Source organism: Hyperolius riggenbachi, chromosome 5 (assembly GCF_040937935.1).
Source record: "Hyperolius riggenbachi isolate aHypRig1 chromosome 5, aHypRig1.pri, whole genome shotgun sequence".
Lineage (NCBI taxonomy): Eukaryota > Metazoa > Chordata > Amphibia > Anura > Hyperoliidae > Hyperolius > Hyperolius riggenbachi.
In genome coordinates this window covers 140,872,086-140,893,772 of record NC_090650.1, presented here as the reverse complement: position 1 = coordinate 140,893,772, position 21,687 = coordinate 140,872,086, and the positions used below count along the sequence as shown (strand labels likewise).

At 45.5% G+C, this 21,687-nt stretch overlaps 1 protein-coding gene across 1 annotated transcript in view; it reads right to left on the bottom strand.

The window, feature by feature from the left end:
- Positions 1–6,356: 6,356 nt before the first annotated feature.
- TGM4 (transglutaminase 4) overlaps positions 6,357–21,687 on the bottom strand; it is a 58,025-nt gene continuing 42,694 nt past the window's right edge. The window contains exons 12-14 of the mRNA XM_068234496.1: positions 16,896–17,065; positions 15,854–15,990; positions 6,357–6,642 (exon numbers count right to left, since the gene is read on the bottom strand). Of these exons, the coding sequence (XP_068090597.1) occupies positions 6,501–6,642; positions 15,854–15,990; positions 16,896–17,065 (449 nt within the window). The 3' untranslated portion in view covers positions 6,357–6,500. The remainder of the gene's footprint in view (positions 6,643–15,853; positions 15,991–16,895; positions 17,066–21,687) is intronic.

Below are 21,687 nucleotides of genomic sequence, written 5' to 3'. Positions count from 1 at the left end.
ACGGCGCTGAAGTTACTCCCTGTGCCTGCTATAGCCTTAATTCCTATTACGGCCTATGGTGGTGCCCAGGCCCGGCCCTAGACTTTTTGCCGCCTGAGGCAAGCTTTAAAGAAATTGCAGCCCTAAGCCTCCCCCCCCCAAGCCGTGGGTGTGGAGGGCTGCCCGAGCTGGAGGGGATAGCGGGCAGGAAGGGGGTATTGGGCCTAGCGGCGGGGAGGGGTCGGACCCCCCCCCTCGCCTGTGTCCCCCGTCCTCCGCTCCCCTCCAGCTTTAAAAAGTTAGGTCGCTGGCTGCAGCTATAAGAGGCAACGAGCGGGGATCACTCACCTCTTCCTCGTTCCAGTCTAGCCTGCGCTCCACTGACGTCACTTCCTGCTACGCCGCAGGAAGTGACGTCAGTGGAGCGCACGCTGGAACGAGGAAGAGGTGAGTGATCCCCGCCCGTTGCCTCCTATAGCTGCAGCCAGCGACCTAACTTTTTAAAGCTGGAGGGGAGCGGGGGGGGCAGGGATAGCGGGCAGGAGGCCCAATACCCCCTTCCTGCCCGCTATCCCCTCCAGCTCAGTCGGACCCCCACACCCACGGACGGGCGGGTGCCGCCCTCCCAGAAGTGCCGCCTGAGGCAAAAGTTTCACCCCGCCTCATGGGCGGGCCGGCCCTGGTGGCGCTGGCTGCGCCCAAGTCTCCTGCGCTGCACCCAAATCTCCTGCGCTGGTTTCAACGTGTTTACCTCCCATTATATTATCAGTGTTACAGCAAGGAATTCATCTTACATCACTGAAATGTCACAGGCTACAGAGGTACTTATCCCATATACTAACCAAAGATTGTAAATGTGCACGTACCCGGACGCACATGTGAGCGGCGGCTTTCTGTGTGTGGTACATTAGTGTGGGAGGCATCTTGTGGGCGGTGTCTTAGTGTGGGCCGCAGCTTAGTACAATGGTTGTTGTGTGTGCATGCATACTTAAGTATGCATGGATGCACCTGTGGCTTATTGTGTGCAGCTCATTTGTTGGCCGCAGACTGTTTAGTGTGAGAGGCGGCTTAGTGCGGAGCACAAATCTTTTTAGAATCCGGGGTTTCCTGGTTACCTATAGAATGTAGTGTGGCTTTTATATACAGGGCGTATTGAAAATATTTTATTGTATTTGACAAGAAATTATAATTCTGCTTTTTAAGTGGAAATAACCTGGTTGCTATGAACGTCATGCTGGTCTTTCCTGAAGTTTGAATAAATCAAAACACTAGTCCAGTGGCGTACCTAGGGCATTTGACACCCGGTTCTGGGTATTAAAAGACACCCCCCCCCCCCTAAAAAAAAGGAAAGGAGCGAGTGTGGCTTGCTAAGCGCTCCACGGCGGGTAATGCCAGGTATAGTTGCCCCCTTAAAGTTGGCCTAGTATAGGTAGTAAAGTTGCCCCCAGTTTAGGTCGCTACTATAGTTGCCCCCAGTATAGGTAGTATAGTTGCCCCCAGAATAGGTAGTATAGTTGCCCCCAGTGTAGGTAGTGTAGTTGCCCCAGTATAGATAGTATAGTTGCCCGCAGTGTAGCTAATATAGTTGCCCCCGTATAGCTAGTATAGTTGTCCCCAGTATAGATAGTATAGTTGTCTCCGATATGGGGGAAGCTTGGAAGGAGGGGCAGCGGGAACAGTGGCGAGGAGGGGGTCCAGACCCCCCACCTCCCTCACCTGGGTCCCCTCCTTCCTGCGCTTCTCCCTCCAAATTATCGGCTACAAATACAGTATGAGCGGGCGGAGAGGAATTACTCACCTGCTTTCTGCATTCCAGGTGATGGTGCGCAGCGTCATCGTCACATGACACTGGTCTCAGACTTCTCTACCCCTTCTCCGGAGACCAGGGTCATGTGATGATGAAGCTGCGCGCCATTGCGTGGAACGCAGGAAGCAGGTGTGTAATACCGCTCCTGCCCGCTTATATTTGCCACCGATAATCTGGAGGGAGAAGCGCAGGAAGGAGGGGACCCAGGTGAGGGAGGTGGGGGATCTGGCCCCTCTCCCCACCACTGTCCCCACTGCCCCTCCTTCTTTGCTGCTTTCCCCCTCCTGCAACATGGCCTCTGTGGGAGGCCTTGGTGACACCACCTGGGATGTCCATCACCCAGAGCGGAGCACCCTCCTGTGCCCAATGGTAGGAACGCCCCTGCACTAGTTAGTTAAGACCATAGGACTTTGTCTGTTTATTATGGTAGATCTTATGAAACAAGTCCCAGGTGTGCAGAGAATGCTGAGATTTATGACTTCACTGTAGTTAAAGAGCTCACCAATAATACAGACAAATCAAGTGCTTTATCTCTCGCATCTCACAGACATGGAGATCTGCAACAAACACAATTGCTAACTTCAAGTCAGAGCAATATCCTGCCTCTATCTGGCCAGCAGACGCTAGTTAGCAATTGTGTTTGTTGCAGTTGGCATTCAGTTTAGAGGTGGTGGGGTGAGTTCCCTGGAGGTGAGAGGTCCAGGGCTTGCCCGCACTTCCCTCTAGGTGTCGCATGGTGGTTTGGGGGCCCCAGTAAGTGAGAGAGACCTGGGGCCCCTGGGCTGTCATGTGGACCAGTGTTTGAGACATGGAGATCTAACAGACCCTCCACTGATATAGCTGTAAGGCGAATCTAAGAATTGTTTAATTAATTCATGAATGACGGGTTCTTAATTAATGTATGGCTGTTTTAATTTTTTTTTTTTTTTTTTGTGGTCCACTCCTGTCACAAAATATTTTTCTGTATGTAGCATTATAAATAAAAGAAGTGTACTTCAAGCATACTCATGTCATTTTACATATGCTTCATAACTGGAAACTTATAGAAGAAAGAGCTGTCAAAAGAAAACCCCGTTGGAATAAAGTTTAATTCATTTTTGTGTGAATTATGCAGACAAAAAGTCAATATTTTAATATTTAAGAACTAGTTGTAGCATCGCGGCATAATTTATTTATAATTCAAATTGTGGTTATATTTTATACTGATAGACTTAGACCATAATGAATGATATAATTCAAAGTGATGGGACTTCAGCTACTGAGGAGAAATATGGAAATTAACATTGATAAATGATTAATGTGCAAGTTCTGATCTTGTCTCCTGTACATAGTGAGGAAAACACCTGAGCAGTGACCCATACAGGCCCATACACACATTAGATAAAACTCCAGCATAGCCTGCGACTCCCTCGGCCACCTGGCCAGCGTTCCACCTAGCAGAGCGACAGCTGAGAGCCTTGTTCTCCCACTTACCTGCCACGTGACTTCAGAACTGCACCACAGAACACATCGCTAGCCTGCAGCCTGGCCATGTGATGTCACAACCGTACCACAGAACATGTCGCTAGCCTGCATGCCGGTTCATGTGACATCACAACCGTACCAAAGAACAGGTCACTAACCTGCAGCCTGGCCATGTGACATCACAACCGTACCACAGAACATGTCGCTAGCCTGCAGCCTGGTCATGTGACATCACAACCGTACCACAGAACATGTCGCTAACCTGCAGCCTGGCCACGTGACATCACAACCATACCATAGAACACGTCACTAACCTGCAGCCTGGCCACGTGACATCACAACCATACCATAGAACACGTCGCTAGCCTGCAGCCTGGATCATCTCCATTATAGAGCAATGAGGCAAGCCAAAGTCATGACAGTGATGGGGGGCAGTAATTTCAGTAAGTGACAGTAGCAGCCAGCTGCTTGTGGTGCTCTGTGCCTTAGCCAGTAGACACTCTGATTCTTTAATTCAGGAATTGGTAGGAAGTGAACACTAAATTGTGTTTTATGACAGCACTTTATTGCTATCACAGTTGCTTCATAAAATATTAATGAGATTTATGTGGGATAAATGGCGAAAATGGCTGGATTAAATATGGATTAGAGGAAATCATAAAAACTGTTGTGGTTCCCTGAGGAATGTAATGGAAGCATCTTCTGTACCTGGCACCAGCTGTTCAGCATGTGGTACAGACGCCATAGCCAGGTGATGCAGTGTTGTGATCTCAGCATTCAATGGCTTGTTATACAACCATAGCTGGCTGCATTTCATTTCCATCAGTGGCCCTGCAAGGACAACTGTAGTGAGAGGTATATGGAGGCTGCCATGTTTATTTCCTTTTAAACAACACCAGTTCCCTGCTGATCGATTTGGCTGCAGTAGTGTCTGAATCATACACCTGAAACAGGCATGCAGCTAATATTGTCAGATCTGACTATAATATCAGAAATGCCTGCTCTGCTGCATGCTTGTTCAGGGTCTATGGCTAAAAGTGTTAGAGGCAAAGGCTCAGCAGGACAGTCAGGCAAATAATATTGCTTAAAATGAATGAAAAATATGGCAGCCTCCATATCCCTCTCACTACAGTTGTCCTTTAAGCCATAAAATGAGGTGGCCTCACACCATAAGGTGGCAACTGTGCCATTTACCAATTTCAGGTTAAGTTCACACTGAATCAGTTGCAACTGATAGCAGAATTACGTCCCTTGGTAATGCGCATGCATGGTACTGCTTGGTACTGTAACATGGGCATGACATGCTCTTTGTCCAGAAGCACACAGCTTGGCTCGTTTTACTATGGCAGAACCCAACACACCCCAGTGAATGCACCCATTATATAAACGGCATAATTTGTCCGGCAGCAATAGCTCCAGCCCGAATTACGACTCACTCTATAATTTGTTAGTCAGAAGGGGAAAAGGTTTGAAAATAGCCAGGAAATTTGCGAGAGCTGGGTGACCTGTCTCATTCAGCTTCACCCTGCACCCAAATTTCCTGGTGCCTTTTTTCACATGCACGCATATTAGAGCTAGTACACTAAATATGCTGCTTATGCCACCGCCCAATATTGACCACACCTACTTTTTTTGGATCACGCAGCTACAGATTCTTCCCACTCAACGGAAATATATTTAATGGGAGAACTTTCTTAAAATTTTTGCTTATTTCTCCTTAGATGTTAGACTGTTGCTTGAGGAGCAGTGATGCTAGCTTGTGTCCTGGTAATTTATGAACAGGGCTGGCCTGAGGCAGAGGCGAAAGAGGCTCCAGCCTCGGCGCGGTGTAGGAGGGGGCGCACAACTCACTCAGCTATCAATCCCCTATTGTGTTTGAAGCAGGGAGACATAAGAAAAGGGGATACATGGCAGTGACTGCAAGCCAGATAACTAAAGATTAAGGTGTTGGAGGGGGGGGGGGGGGGGGTCTGGGGCACCTCAGTCTTATAGCAATCAGTGTGTGACGGCTGGGGGGCGCACTTTGGTGTCTCAGCCTCGGGTGCTGGACCTTGTCCTGGCTCTGTTTATAAAACAGACTGTATGGGTGAATGATCTAGGGCACAATATAACAGTGGCCACAGCATGTAGCCTAGATTCATGTGCATGGAGAAAAGCAGCTCATTTAAAATAGGCGCTTTCAAAAAGTGAATGCACTGTAGCTGTGATTTAGGCTGACCCACTGCAAATCTTATTGGACAAAGGCACCATGAGGTGGGGAATCAATCCAAGATATGGATATTGTTATAGCCTAGGGTCCAGGAATTGCCAGTTATGCACCTGCTTAGGTGAATGTTCCTTTTCTCACTGATATGGCAAATGCAGGGCTGGTTCTAGACTTTTTGCCACCTCAAGCAATACGTTGTGAAAACGCCAGAGAGGAGAGACACATCGGGTTGTGCATTGCAGGCACTAGCACTACGCTTACCTCCCTCTGCTTCCTTCAAGACAGCATCTCCTCCCTGCTGGCCCACAGCATCCTGGCTCTAATCCCCAGGATGCTGGGTATGTGCTGCACCTGCACCGCACCACTCACCTGCTCTCAGCAGATTAGCGATGGGATCGCCAGACACACGTGAAGTCCTGCTTCCTCTCTGACTACAGCAACACCTCATGTGACCCGGCAGCACGTGATAGGTCACATGAGGCACTGCAGTAGCCATGAATACAAGACGCTGGATGGGCGGAGATCCCATCGCTGGAACACTGTAAGCAGGTGAGTGAAGTGGCACCACACATCTAGGGAGGGAGGAGACATTTGGTAGTACCTCTAATTGTTGCAGCCCTGAAGCACATGATTCACATTGCTTCATGGAAGAACCTCCCCTGAGCAAATGACCTCACCAGATTGGCGCCTGTACAGCCATCATAATTGGCAACATCTCTAATCATTTGTCGTGTAAACCAGTTCCCTGCAGTATGTACAAGTTATAGATACATTATACCTTACAAACCTGAAAATGAAACCACCTGTGCCCGTTTGCCAACATGTAACATAAAAGAATTTACCACAAAAGAAAATATGTCATAAAGCTAACTATAAAAAGAATAAAATACAACAAAGATCAGTCAGAAGGTTTCAAGCTTTATTGTGCATACAGTTGAAGTCGCATCCTCATGTACAGTATTTGTTATGTAGCAAGCTAGTTACAGGATAAGAAAGGAAGCCTTATTGACTTTGCAATGCACTGGAAGCTTCTTTCTTTGGGATCTATTTGGTAATGGTGATCATCCTCTCTACACAAATGCCCTTGATCTGCTTGGAAATAAGCTCAGCAACAATCTTCTTTTCTCCAGCTTTCTTTGGCGCACAGATGATCTTACAGCGGAAGATTCCACCAGGCCTGACGTCTCTGTGCACAACATGAACAACAAAAACTTTCACTCTGCTGTACCAGGAGGTATTATAATTGCATACATGAAATAAATGCACCTGGAAAAAAGGGAGCAGGGATTGCCGCTAGTAAAATATCGCTAATGTTAGCGATATTGTACTAGTGAATTTATATATTTACCGATATATAATATTTACCGATATTTTACAATGGCTAAACCTAACCCTACTCTCATAAAGAACCCTCCCCTGGTGGTGCCTAACCCTAAGACCCCCCCCCCCCCCCCTCATGATGCCTAAATGTTAGATCCACCCTGGTGGTGCCTAACCCTAATCCCCCCAGGTGGTGCCTAACCTTAATCCTCCCCTTTGCAGTACCTAAACCTAATCCTTCTGGTGGCTCCTAACCCTAAATCCCCCTCCTAAAGCTACCCACCTTTCACAAAGCCACAATATGTGGCTATGAGGGTAAACTGGAGCACCCGGAGGCCTCCCCTTTTGTTGTGGAGAGGCTTTATGGGGGAAAAAAACGCCTGCGGATTTTTTTTCCACAAAGCAATTCTACCTTCATAGCCGCATATCGTGGCTTTGCTGCAGCTGCGATTTGCAGTAAAAAAGATAAAATGAGGTGCCCGCTAGTGGCCACCGCCATGCGCCCAAACTTCCAATAAATGCTGCTAGAAGCAGCTTTTATCATAGGTGCCTATGGTGGCGCTGTTTTTTTCCGTAAGGGCTTCTTCACCCTTTTTTCCTGCTTTGATTATAATTACTGTAAATACATTCATATAGTTACATCCTTTTCTGGCTGGGAATCTCCTCCAATAACTAACACTAATAAGCCATACTGCAGCAGACAATGAAGATGCAGGATATGAGAAGACACAGATATTGGGAGGAGGAATACACTTGGGGGTTTGTTTAATAATGCAAAGCAAAGAAAAATAATGTTCTGCTACTCATGACAGCCAATCACAGAGCAGATTGTGAAAGTTTAATCAAACGAACACAGGCTGCAGTACGATTTGTTTGTTTACCTGCACCACACAGATCACTACTGCTGTTTAATAACACCCCGCAGAAGCCGTATGCTTTTTATACGGCAGGTTTTGTATGGTTTGTATATTGTTTGTTTTCTTTCCTATTCATCATACAAGACAGTTTTTAATTCTACAGTGTGGCATTTGGTACTCATTTAAAATTACACATCTTATAAAGCATGAGAGTAAAAGGGAGTAGGGAATAAACAGTAGCTGCTGTCCCTGATCTGAGATAACAATTTGAATGTTTTTAAAGCAAACCTAAACTGAATATAAACTTATTATGAGATATTAATTGCATGTGTTGAACAGTAGAATTCCATTATGGTAAACTCAAGGGGACTTGGCCAAGTAGTTTACTATATCAGAAGTTTGCTATATCAGGATTGTTCATACTTTGTATGTTCATACAGGCGCATGGTCGGGACCTGAGGACTGAGTTTAATATAGCCAAAGGATTACTAGGATGATGGACAGCAGTGTGTAGCATATCAGTGAGAGCTGGTGTCACAGGTGTCACTCCTGAGAGTGGTAACTGCCCTGTGTCGCAAGGTCTCGCTACACGCTGCTCTCCATCCTTCCATCCCACTCTGCCTTCTGGTTGTGGAAGTGGAAGTGTCAGGATGATGGATAGCAGTGTGCAGCACATCAGCGAGAGCTGGCGTCACAGGCGTCACTCTTGAGAGTTGTAACTGCCCTGTGTCGCCAGGTCTCGCTACACGCTGCTCTCCATCCTTCCATCCCACTCTGCCTTCTGGTTGTGGAAGTGGAAGTGTCAGGATGATGGATAGCAGTGTGCAGCACATCAACGAGAGTTGGCGTCACAGGCGTCACTCTTGAGAGTTGTAACTGCCCTGTGTCGCCAGGTCTCGCTACACGCTGCTCTCCATCCTTCCATCCCACTCTGCCTTCTGGTTGTGGAAGTGGAAGTGTCAGGATGATGGACAGCAGTGTGCAGCACATCAGCGAAAGCTGGCATCACAGGCGTCACTCCTGAAAGTGGTAACTGCCCTGTGTTGCCAGGTCTCGCTACACGCTGCTCTCCATCCTTCCATCCCACTCTGCTTTCTGGCGTCACAGGTAAATTAATAATCTCTGTCGCAGGCCGCACCCACTAACATGCAGTTTCAGTTTCACTGTAGGTGACTTTCTGGCTTATCCTTATTCACCACCACCACTACCACTACTAATATTACTAAACATGCAAGTAATTATTCCATAAATGTATTCTCAGGTGAAACTGAATGTTGTGCTTGCCAGTTTATTTATCCCTGGTGCTAAATAAACCTTTCCGGCGTGTCACATTCTTTCTTTCATTTTCAGTGCTACAGTTCAAATGTGAAGTGGAAATCGAAAATAAAAGAAATTTATTTCTCCTGAAATTTGAAGAGAATGAGGTGCCAAAAATCAATCAAATAATGACAATATTTGGAGTGAGAGGGAGGAAAGCGGTCACTCCAAGTCACAGTCATGTATAAGGTAGATGGCTCTTTAGTCACCTTCTGTTCAGGTGGACTCATGTGTTTAGGGAGAGTGAGAAGGTACACTAGACTTACAAAAGGAAGTATCCTAACACTGCAAGTCATTCATTAGCTTTATGGCAGTGCAAACATGGTGACAATACCAGTTGGTAAAACATAAGGCACCTGGACCAGCTGTGGGTTGACAAGCTGGCAGTCACTTGAAGGCAACCTACAGCTAATGCAGGTACCTGTTGTTTTAAAGGGAACCTGAACCAATTAAAGTATTTAAAATAAACACATGATGTACCTGCAAATAAATATTACATACCTACCTCGCCATCAATTCCTCTCAGAAGCTCACCATTTGCTTCTAACAATGATTAATTCCAGTTCTGACAAGATTTTGTCAGCACTGAAATACTATATCAGTTGCCGCCAGTTATATATCATTTGCTGTCAGTTACAACTGAAAGGACAACTGATGTGCAAGGTAATGTCTATGTTTCCCTATGACTCATCTGGGTGATATTACAGTTTAACAGTCTCCTGACCTGGAAGCTGTTACAGAATCATTGCCATTTTTAAAATGGAGGATGGAGAATTCCATAGATCACAATGAACAAACAAGACACAGGAGAGGAGAAAGAGATTGATAAGTAGACTACACCGGTGGTATGTATGATGTACGTATGTTTATTCTGACTTTTAATTTTCAGTTCAGGTTAGCTTTAACAACTGGTATTGTCACCATGTTTGCACTACAATAAAGCTAAAGAATGACTTGCAATGCCAGGATATATTCATTCCTCTCTGCACATCTGATTACTGCATTTGCTTGCAGTTAACCTGACAAGTGTATTCTAAAATTTTGGGCTAAATGTTGGAGGTCCTGCTAGAGCTCCAGGCCTTCACTGCGTTCACATGACAGTGAAAACAAACTCTCGCCAGGAGTTCAGATACAGGTATGCTTCGAATACATACTCTTTAGCATGAACACATTTGCATTGTAGACTCTGCATGGAAAAGGACTAGGGTTAGGGTAAGATATTGCAGGAAGGGCTTATCATAGAGTCACACATTTTTCCCAGTGGGAAGCATTGGACTATGGGCCTATCTTTGAGTAGCTATGGTAAAACTGTTAAAATTGAGATGTAAGGGGGCTGGGTCTTACCTCCTAGGATCTAAACCAGGCATTTACCAGGAGAAATATTTATCAGCATATTTATCAAGTTGCAGTACTCGCCTTATATGGGATGTTGGTATTTCATAGTTCCTGGTCCTTCGGTTGTAGAATATCTTTTTGGAGAGCAGCTGTACCAGAAGGGGATCCACATACCCGCGTGGGAACAGGTTTTTCCCACACGTGCCATGTGGTTGGTTGTTGGCAAGCCGTGTTTGTAAGTAACCTCCACCTAATCATTGATATATCCATATTAAACCTAAATAATACATTATATTGAGCTTTCAATGTCCCCTTTGTTTTCTCCTGGTAGGCCAACCAAATCTTGTAGACATCTACCCACATTCATTTCTCCTGAAAGACACTTAGCATTCCACACATACCATATTTACACAATCCCTTTGAGGGAGATGTAGGTATTGGTTTTATTGGCAAAAATGTTCAACATTTCTTAACCACTTGAGGACTGCAGTGTTAACCCCCCCTAAAGACCAGGCCCTTTTAGTTGAAATTGGCCACTGCAGCTTTAAGGCCAAGCTGCAGGGCAGTACAACTCAGCACACAAGTGATTCCCCCACCCCCACACTTTTCTCACCACCAACAGAGCTTCCTGTTGGTGGGGTCTGATCGCTCCCCCAGTGTTTATTTATTTTCTTACAAATATTTTTATTTTTATAATAAAATTGTGTTTTTTTCTTCAATTGTTCCCTCTCTCGCATCTTCCCCCTTTCCCCCTGTTAGCCTATCAGCGCGATCGGCTTTGATAGGCTTCAGCCTATCACAGCAGGTCGCTTCCCTGTGTCTCAGGGGGGACAGTCGTGTAAAACGGCTGTCCCCAGTACAGCGCTGCTGCAGATTGCAGCGCTGTGCAAAGTAATTAGACGGCGGTTTCGCCGTCTAACAGTCTCCCGAGCGATCACCGCTGGGAGACTGAAGGCGGAGCAGAGCTCCGCCTTCCAAGCAGGAGATGCGCGCGCACCCTGTGCATCGCGCATCTGCTAGCCCCATAAACAGCCGTTCAATTGGCATGGAGCAGTCGGCAAGTAGTTAAAGGGAACCTTAACTGAGAGGTTAATATGGATGTTTCCTTTTAAACAATACCAGTTGCTTGTCAACCCTGCTGATCTCTTTGGCTGCAGTAGTGGCTGAATCACACACCTGAAGGAGGCATGCAGCTAATCCAGTCTGACTTCAGTCAGAGAGCCTGATCTGCATGCTTGTTGAGGGGCTGTGGCTAAAGTATAAGAGACACAGGATCAGCAGGAGAGTCAGGCAACTGGTATTATTTTAAAAGGAAAAATCCATATCCTTCACAGTTTCGGTTCCCATTAATTCAGGTCCACCGCACAGAGCAGGGACAAGGTCCTTCAGCACCCAAGGCTGAGAAACCAAAGTGCGCCCCTCCATCCCTCCCACCTCAGCTGTCACACACGGATTGCTATTAGACTAAGAGGGCCGCAGGGCCCACAACCTCCCCAACACCTTAATATCTAGTTATCTGGCTTGCAGTCACTGCCATGTATCCCCTTTTCTTATTTATTTCTGCTTCATACACAATTAGGAATGACAGCTGCATGCGCCCCCTCCTACACTGCGCCCTGAGGCTGGAGCCTCTCCAGCCTATGCCTCGGCCCGGCCCTGCCACCGCATCATGCATACTTGTAGTGTGACTCAGGGTAGGAACACACTAGGCAGAATTGCGTATGTGTTTTCCATAGCACATAGTGGAACACACTAGGCAGAGCATTTTCCACTATGTGCTATGGAAAACGCATATGCGATTCTGCCTAGTGTGTTCCTACCCTCAGAAACTGCTAAAGGCAGCAGATGAGGGTCATTTCAGTGTAGTACATCAGAATCTCCCACATCCTAAAGCCTGGTACACACTTTTAATTAAGACTAGCCAATCACTGATCAGTTTTACTACATCCATTGTAGTGTAAGGGTTTACCTACACAATCTGCTCATAGTATTCCATATCGGATTACCCTCATACTAACATAAAGTTGGTAAAATTGGTCAATCATAATAAAGTGTGTACCAGGCTTAAGGGTGCATACACTCATCCAATTTTGATTGGCTAATTTAACCACTTTCCTATAGTATGAATGATTACTTACACAATGTAGTCATAATATTTAAAATCTGTTAGCCCTCATATACGGTGACCATACGTCCCGCTTTACCCGGGACGCGTCCCGCCTTCGGGGGCCGCTGTCCCAGGCTGCATGAGGTCCTGGGAAACGTCCCTCTTTTAGCAGCTGCTCTGCCTGTGCCTGCCGAAGGACAATGCAGGCTGCTGGAGCGGGGCTGCGGGGAATGATCTAGCACAGCGTCTATGAGACGCTGCGGCTAGTTAATTCAGTACGGTGGCCAGAGTCCCGAGGCCGGGACGTGCCGCTGCTAAAAGCGGGACGTTTCCCGGGACCTCATGCAGCCTGGGACAGCGGCCCCCGAAGGCGGGATGCGTCCCGGTTAAAGCGGGACGTATGGTCACCGTATATGAGGGCTAACAGATTTTAAATATTATGACTACATTGTATAAGTAATCACAGGAAAGTGGTAAAATTAGCCAATCAAAATTGGATGGGAAGATGGCGTTTGGAGGCGGAGCCCTGTACTGGAGACTATTTGTGTCTCCAGTACAGGGCTTCGGGCGCCATCTTGCCGTAGCCCTGCTCTGCCTGTGAGCGCGGGAGATTGGAGGAGGATCGTCCGGGGGAGCTTCTGTAAGGTGAGTAAATGCTTTTTTTTCCAGGTGAAATGTGCGTTTATTTTGTGCTGACATGTTTGCCCCAGTGCGTTTATTTTGTGCTGAAATGTTGCCCGCAGTGCGGTTGTTTTGTGCTGACATGTTTGCCCGCATTGTGTTTATTTTGTGCTGAAATGTTGCCCGCAATGCGTTTATTTTGTGCTGACATGTTTGCCCCCATTGCGTTTATTTTGTGCTGACATGTTTGCCCCCATTGCGTTTATTTTGTGCTGAAATGTTGCCCGCAATGCGTTTATTTTGTGCTGACATGTTTGCCCCCATTGCGTTTATTTTGTGCTGAAATGTTGCCCGCAATGCGTTTATTTTGTGCTGACATGTTTGCCCCCATTGCGTTTATTTTGTGCTGAAATGTTGCCCGCAATGCGTTTATTTTGTGCTGACATGTTTGCCCCCATTGCGTTTATTTTGTGCTGAAATGTTGCCCGCAATGCGTTTATTTTGTGCTGACATGTTTGCCCCCATTGCGTTTATTTTGTGCTGACATGTTTGCCCCCATTGCGTTTATTTTGTGCTGAAATGTTGCCCGCAATGCGTTTATTTTGTGCTGACATGTTTGCCCCCATTGCGTTTATTTTGTGCTGAAATGTTGCCCGCAATGCGTTTATTTTGTGCTGACATGTTTGCCCCCATTGCGTTTATTTTGTGCTGAAATGTTGCCCGCAATGCGTTTATTTTGTACTGACATGTTTGCCCCCATTGCGTTTATTTTGTGCTGACATGTTTGCCCCCATTGCGTTTATTTTGTGCTGAAATGTTGCCCCCATTGCGTTTATTTTGTGCTGACATGTTTGCCCCCATTGCGTTTATTTTGTGCTGAAATGTTGCCCGCAATGCGTTTATTTTGTGCTGAAATGTTGCCCGCAATGCGTTTATTTTGTGCTGACATGTTTGCCCCCATTGCGTTTATTTTGTACTGACATGTTTGTCCCCATTGCGTTTATTTTGTGCTGAAATGTTGCCCCCATTGCGTTTATTTTGTACTGACATGTTTGCCCCATTGCGTTTATTTTGTGCTCAAATGTTGCCCGCAATGCATTTATTTTGTGCCGACATGTTGCCCGCAATGCGTTTATTTTGTGTTGACATGTTTGCCCGCATTGCGTTTATTTTGTACTGAAATGTTGCCCGCAATGCGTTTATTTTGTGCTGACATGTTGCCCGCAACGCGTTTATATTGTGCTGACATGTTGCCCGCAATGCGTTTATATTGTGCTGACATGTTGCCCGCAATGCGTTTATATTGTGCTGACATGTTGCCCGCAATGCGTTTATTTTGTGCTGACATGTTGCCCGCAATGCGTTTATTTTGTGCTGACATGTTGCCCATTGCGGTTATTTTGTGCTGACATGTTGCCCATAGCGTTTATTTTGTGGTGTCTGGGGTAAATGTTGCTGCATTTATTATTTAATGGTCATAGTTGGCTATGTTTGCTGTTTTGGGGTTACGGTATACTATTAACCCTCCTGGCGGTCTATTAAAAACCGCCAGGGGGCAGCGCTGCCGCTTTTTTGATTTTTTTTTTAAAATCATGTAGCGAGCCTAGGGCTCGCTACATGATAGCCACTGCTCAGCGGCATCCCCCCAGCCCCTCCGATCGCCTCAGGCGATAGGCGATCAGGAAATCCCGTTCATCGCCATGGCGACGGGGCGGGATGACGTCACCGACGTCATGGACGTCGTGACGTCTAAGGGAGATCCGATCCACCCCTTAGCGCTGCCTGGCGCTGATAGGCCAGGCAGCGCAGGGGTCTGGGGGGGGGGGCTCTGTGGCGGCGCGGATAGCGGCGAATCGGCGCGGGATGGCGGCGATCAGTGTGCTCACGCAGCTAGCAAAGTGCTAGCCGCGTTCAGCAAAAAAAAATTACGCAGATCGGCCCAGCAGGGCCTGAGAAAACCTCCTGCGCGGTTACCGCCAGGAAGGTTAAATAGCATCACACAGTTTCTGCACACCCATGATGCAAATCCTCGTTTGACCACATCATGGCATAAACACTGCTTTCTTATGCCTCGCTGTTACATAACTACGTTAGCTCCGCCCATAGAATGTCATGCCCACGCCCCCCATTTTTCTCGGCGCGCCCCCCATTTTTCGGCGTGGCCGTCAACCCCAGTCATCCCCCCCCCGTCCCAGGTTGAGGCCACAAAAATCTGGTCACTGTACCTCATACTACAGGAGAATGGTGACATTGATTAATCATTGGCCCACATGGGGGGAAGACATGCCAGACCAGATCTGGCAGGGGTGCCCCTACAGCAAGCCAAATGCGCCCACATAATATTTGGCAGAGGATAGGACCAGCAATGATCAGAGTGTAGGATTTAGCCCGACACTTTGATCTGAAGAGGATGACGCTGTACAGGATTTTAGCAGTCTTGCAAAGGTATTGAACTCCAGTCTTGTAACTAGCTGTATGTGGTCCATTCATTTTCATTAAAATGCATACTGTGCTACTTTCTAAATTGGTGATTTTCTCTATTTCTTATGGATATTGCTGCTATCAAAGCAAGATCACCATAAGTTCTTATAGGTCTGATAGCCACTTTATAAATGTGGCAAACCTTATGAAAGTAATGATAAATGATGGTAAAGTTGCAGTAATGTTAAACTGGCAATCTTTTTTTCTTATTGCAATTTTTATGAATGTAGATAAGAAAAAAAAGATAGACAAAAAAAGTGCTGTTATTGCAGAAGAATAATGGCACTTTTCTGGTGCCATGCCGCATAGCTAATCCCAGCCAGGCTCTTCTGTGGAGACGTCACAATTATTTTACATACCCGTGATCAAATTTCTCCAGCCGGAAGATGCCCAGTCCTTCCACGTGCAGCTCACACTTCTCTAGCGGAATACTAGTAGTATTTTTAAATGTAAAAGTACAAGTGAAGTCTTCATCAATCTTGGCCGTTTCTGGCATCTGTGAAGAATATAGTGATAGTATTAAATAACACTAGACATAACAGATGTCAGTGCTGAGTAGCACCAGTGCAATTTCCACTATTCTACTATAATGTACTTCTATTATCAAATGCCTCTCTAACACTATATAAATACTGAATAATAATACCGTAACAACACACACTGGGTAGAATCAGGAGTGTGTACGATTGCGCAGATCCTCCCTGGTCTTTTCTCCTCACTCTGCAGTAACAGAACATGATGCTAGTAGTGATGCATCTGCACAGCTCTGGGCCCTGAACTGATGCTGGAGGGATTGAGACCTGATCCCCATGGTGACAGTAACTGTGTGTCTCTACTCATCTTTTGACTTGGAGGTGGCCAGGAGTTAAAAATGCAGATAAACATGTACATACTGTATATACACAAGCTGAATCAGTTAATTTAGGCTCCGCCATAGGCCCCTGTATAAATTGTGGCTGTAGTAGCACCAGGAAGGCAATGTGGGCTCTGGTTAAAGTGTGGCTATGGCAGGCACCGGTATGTGATAGTAGAATATCGGTAACTTTACCGACGTTCTACTAAGGGTAAAATGACATAGTATCTCAGGCAGTTATGGATTTCCTTAGGTACACAACCCTCTTTCACCAGAAATTCTATGACAGCTCTTTGTTGTAGTCACAGATCTATGGTTCTATGGATTTATTCACGGACATTCTATGGTTCTGTTCACTGAAGCTAAATAAAGAAAATCTCACACTAGTACGGTAAGGACACCTCTTTAAGTATGTACATTGACATTCACTGTCAGTCCTAATAGATGAAACAAATTGCAAACATGGAAGCTACCTTTTCAAAACTGAAAGCAAGTTCAAATTGCTCTTCTATGCAGGAAAAAAAATGAATTTCCATTTGAGAGATTACCTCCACTTTAAGTTCTGGATAGATGAATGGGATCATCTGGCACAGGCTGGTCTTCTCATTGGTGCCCTTTGTCTCCACCAAGACATTGACTCTGATCAGAAGCTCATCATCCACTAAAATAACAGACTTCATGTAGACATCCGCAGCCACAGCACATGGGATGGTTAAAGCTAGATGTAGGATCCAGTGCAAAAGTTACATAGAAAAATGAACATAAACAGATATAAAAATAATAATAATTATAAATTGCAAATTTTAGTTTCACAAACGGCTGTAGAAATCTGCTTCTAGGCAACCTCAATAAAGTTCTGACTTCATATTATCTTGTTATATTTTTGTTACTGTGTGGAGTGGATCTAAACATATACGGTAGAAGGAATTAAATAAAGCCTTGAGGTAAGAAAAAAAAAAGAGTGAAAACGATCCCTCCTGACTGTTAATCTCGGTATATTATAAAAGGGAAAGGAGAGAGAAGAGAGCGCCTCTATGGTGCAATACCTTTAATTCAGTTTGCAAACTGCAAAAGAAAAGCAAGTCAAAGACACACTGGCGTGTCGAAACGCGTCATCATTATAACCCGGCACACGGAGCTTGCCTGGACTCCAGACCTACCACGGACCCTTGTTGATGTTCCCCGCTGGCCAAGAGCGACGTCCCAAGAGTGGAACATTGAGCATGTGAGATATGCTTGCAAATTTATGCAATCTTGTATGTGCATTTGTATTGCAATTTGCAAACTGAATTAAAGGTATAGCACCATAGAGGCGCTGTCTTCTTTCTCCTTTTTCTGATACAGACACTTGTCAAATCCCACCGCTGAGAGCTGCACTGGATGCTACCTTTCCTCCTTTCATTGTCAGACACTGGCATTGGAAAATTGATTAACTTTGGACATATCCTTTAGTCCTGGTTGTAGCACGCAGCGCGCATATATTTGTCTATTGTATTATAAAAGGGAACCTGAAGTAAGAGGTATTCTGAGGCTGTCCTCTCCATTCCTCTAGATAAAAAATAATAATTCCCTTATAAACATTTGCCTGGCTGTCATGCTGAGCTTCTGACATTAGTTGTAATTGAGTCACACACCTGCAACAAGCATGCAGCCAGTGGAGTTGGATCATTCTCTACTTTTAAAAGAAATACATTTTTAATCAGGAAGATACATACCATTTATAAATGGTATCATCCTTATTCAAAACGTCTTTCTTTTACTGATAGCTAACACGGTATTCTAAATACATACAGTACCTTTTACAGCAGATAAATACCTACATGTGAGACTGATTTATACAGTCCAGTGCAGGGAAAATAGTCCAGAGCCCCTGCGCTGGGCTTAATAGATCTCCCCCACAGAAATGTGAAAAGAAACATATGCTAATAGTTCATGCTATTCTGGACTGCAATAGTAATCATTTACTTCTCCACTCCAGTTGTACGGCATACATCTTTAGACTGGAGAAAGCTGAAGGGTGCTTTGTAGCTGAGTTATTGCAGTTTCTTCTTAGGTTATGAATAAGGCATATATTGTCATCCTATATACACTGTACACTCCTCGCCTTAGCTCTTTTATTCATCCATTATCTCCTTAGATGGTAAGCTCATATGAGCTGGCGTCACTCATTCTCTCTCTCTCTCTCTCTCTCTCTCTCTCTCTCTCTCTCTCTCTCTCTCTCTCTCTATATATATATATATATATATATATATATTGTGTCATGCTATTGCTGTATTTACTGACTATAGTAATATGCACCTAACCAGTGACATCTGGTGAGATGATCTGTCCCAGTGGATTGCAGAAGATGAGGCCAGAGGCATTGGCGGACACCTGCACACATTTTAGTTTTCAACATTAAATGATCAAGAATCAGTGGCGTAGCCATGGCTAGGGGTTCCGCTGTGGTGCTCAGTCACTGTGTTCTTCCACCTGGGACCTTTTCTCATAGTTTTGGACAGCATTTGGGAAAATAGCAGCAGGCAGTGCAGGGGACTATACTACTTCCTGCATTAGATGTAGCACCCCTACCCCTTCCTGTCCTGTGGGCATTGTGTATCCTTGCTTGCTACACACAGCCTGCAGTGAGTAAATGTACAGAGCAGCAGGGTAAGTAGAGAGAATGATTGCTGTGCTGCAGCTGGGACAGGTGGCAGGATGTGTTTACTGCTTCATAAGTAGCCATGCACACTGGCTGTTGTAATGCCAGAGTGCCCTAGACTATTGATTATTTATCCTGATCAAAGTAATTAATTAATAATACAGCGCAGTCTGCTGTTGCATAAGCCAGTGATACATGTGCTGACAGCTGACTTCTGTAGTGAGCAGAGAAGCAAGCTCCAGGCAATTTAAATTAGCTTGATGGCATTATCTTATCTCAATTCCCAGCTACCCCTCCCACGCTGTTGTCTTCCCTCATGACCCTTTCCGCTTTTCATATTTTAGTGGCTTCTTTTAACAGCATGTCCCTGCCAAACAGCACCGATGATAACTGCAGTCCTGGTGAGCGGTCTTCCTGCCATTTCTCCTCTCCCATCAGTCTCTGTGCCTTGTGCCTCTACCTCTTTATCCCCCCTTACCCTATGCATACCTCTCTTTCGTATGTTCCCTCATAATCTAATTATACCATAGTCATAGACTAATATCCTACCATATTATTATTGTGTATTTATTTAGCACTGACATCTTCTGCACCACTGTATAGAGTACAGAGTTTCATAACGGTTAGCTCCGTCCACATCCTCACGACTCCTTTCCCCAAAAATTTGGAAACCCGTCAACCCTCCCATCAATGTTTTTTTCTTGGGTGTGTGTGTCTGTAAATAATCAGCACCGGGTGTCAAATTCCCTAGGTATGTCACTAGAATTATCTCAAGTGTCTACCCAACTTAACAGCTGTAGGACCACACCGGTAAGGGTTGGTACAGTTATACTATTTGGGATTTATTGAGCATAACTGGTAACTATTAAAAAAATATTTTTCAGACTTAGCTTGTGTCCTCTTCAGCAGCCAGGCCATGCATCCCTTTCACTGGCGTATCCAGACGGGGGTTCTGGATGTATGGAACACCCCCTGAGACTCCTGTACCTTTAAAAAAAATTCCCTGAAATCGCTGAAGCAGACAGGCTTGCCTGCAGGGTCTGTGGGAAAAACTCAGCTCTTTCCCTATTGTAAAGCTGATAAAACTGCAATTAAAGGGCAGGCAAGCTGGTAAATATACACAGCATGATGCAGAGCTTGCCTGGAGGGTCAGTGGGCAAAAATCTGTCTCTCCCCTATGTTATAATGACTGCATGTGTGGATAAGGTGTTAAACAAGGTGAACATTTTTTGATAGTCCCTAGACTCCAGGAGGGCTGCTTTCTGACTTGTGTGAGAGACTGGCAGGGACAGGAGTCCTATTACAGGCAAGTAGCCTCTGTGTGATGTGGGACTGCAATACAGATAATGCTCCATCTCAGGCTATTCTCAATTTCTCTCCACTCCTCTTCTCTCTGGGCTAGTGCACGCCAAAATCACAATAGCAATCGCTAGCAATTAGTGAGTGCGATTTTAGGAGCGATTTCTGAATGAATCACTCAAAAAAATGCTACATGCGGTATACCTGCGATTTTGAAAAAATCACAACGCTGCTGTGGGAACACCCACATAGGGTAGCATTAGCCAAGCGCTTTTCAAATCAATGTTGATTTGAAAAACGCTCAGAAGCCCTCTTGGTGTGCACCAGCCCTCCCTCATTCACCTTTGTTTCCCTCTTCCCCTAGTGCTGGCAGGCTGTGTCTTCTTGTCATACAGGAAAGCTAAATAAAAGTGCAATCCTGGTGAGGCAAATTATTATTATTTAGTATAGCGCCGCTATCTTCCGCAGATGCATATATCCCTGCATCATATGGGTATCGCTTGCACTATGTGACCTGTGACATATTCCACTGAATTGTCCAAACTAAGTCTATCTCCCGTTCCTCTCTTGGGGAGTTGTTCCAGCGCTGTCCGCTGTTAAAATTTGCTGCTTCCAGAAGCCCTCAGAAACACTTGTGTCCTTGAGTACTTCCAAAGATAGGCAGCTCCGTAATACGCCAGCGCACTTTTGTGCATGGGCAGTATGGAGCCACCTGTATTCGGAAGCACTCGGGGACATAAGTGCTTCTGGACCTTTCAGGAATCCCCCCCTTAAAAATCCTGTGTTTGCCCCTGCCTTTCAGGAAGAGATTTGGCTCACTAAAGCATGATGCAGCATTTTTCATTCCTTCCTCAAAGCAATGCACAGCACAGCTGCTAATAAATATGGGGGCATCAAAGCACTGGTGGCCAGTGGCATAGCTAAGGAGCTGTGGGCCCCGATGCAAGTTTTACATTGAGGCCCCCCAGCATTCTATACATTACAATTGATACGGCGCACCAAAACCTTCCAATAGCAACTACAGTGTCAGAGGTGCAAGAAGGGGATGGGGAACACTTTGTTAATAATAACCACTATTCAAAGTATCTATAGAAGTGATTATTATGAGCACAGGACCAATAGAGAGCTAATACTGAAGTTGAGGGAGGGCCCCTCGGGCCCAAGGGCCCCGATGCGGTCACAACCTCTGCACCCCCTATTGCTATGCCCCTGCTGGTGGCCCACTGTACATAACTGTAAAAGAAAGATGTTAGCAGATATCCGTGAGAATCCAAACATTAGACACCTCCCTAATGTGCCTACTACTAGTGTAGTTCTAACCATCCATCATTTCACTGAATTTGAAAATAGATATTTAGAACATGGATATGGCACGGCACACATAGTAAAAGCACTGGTTT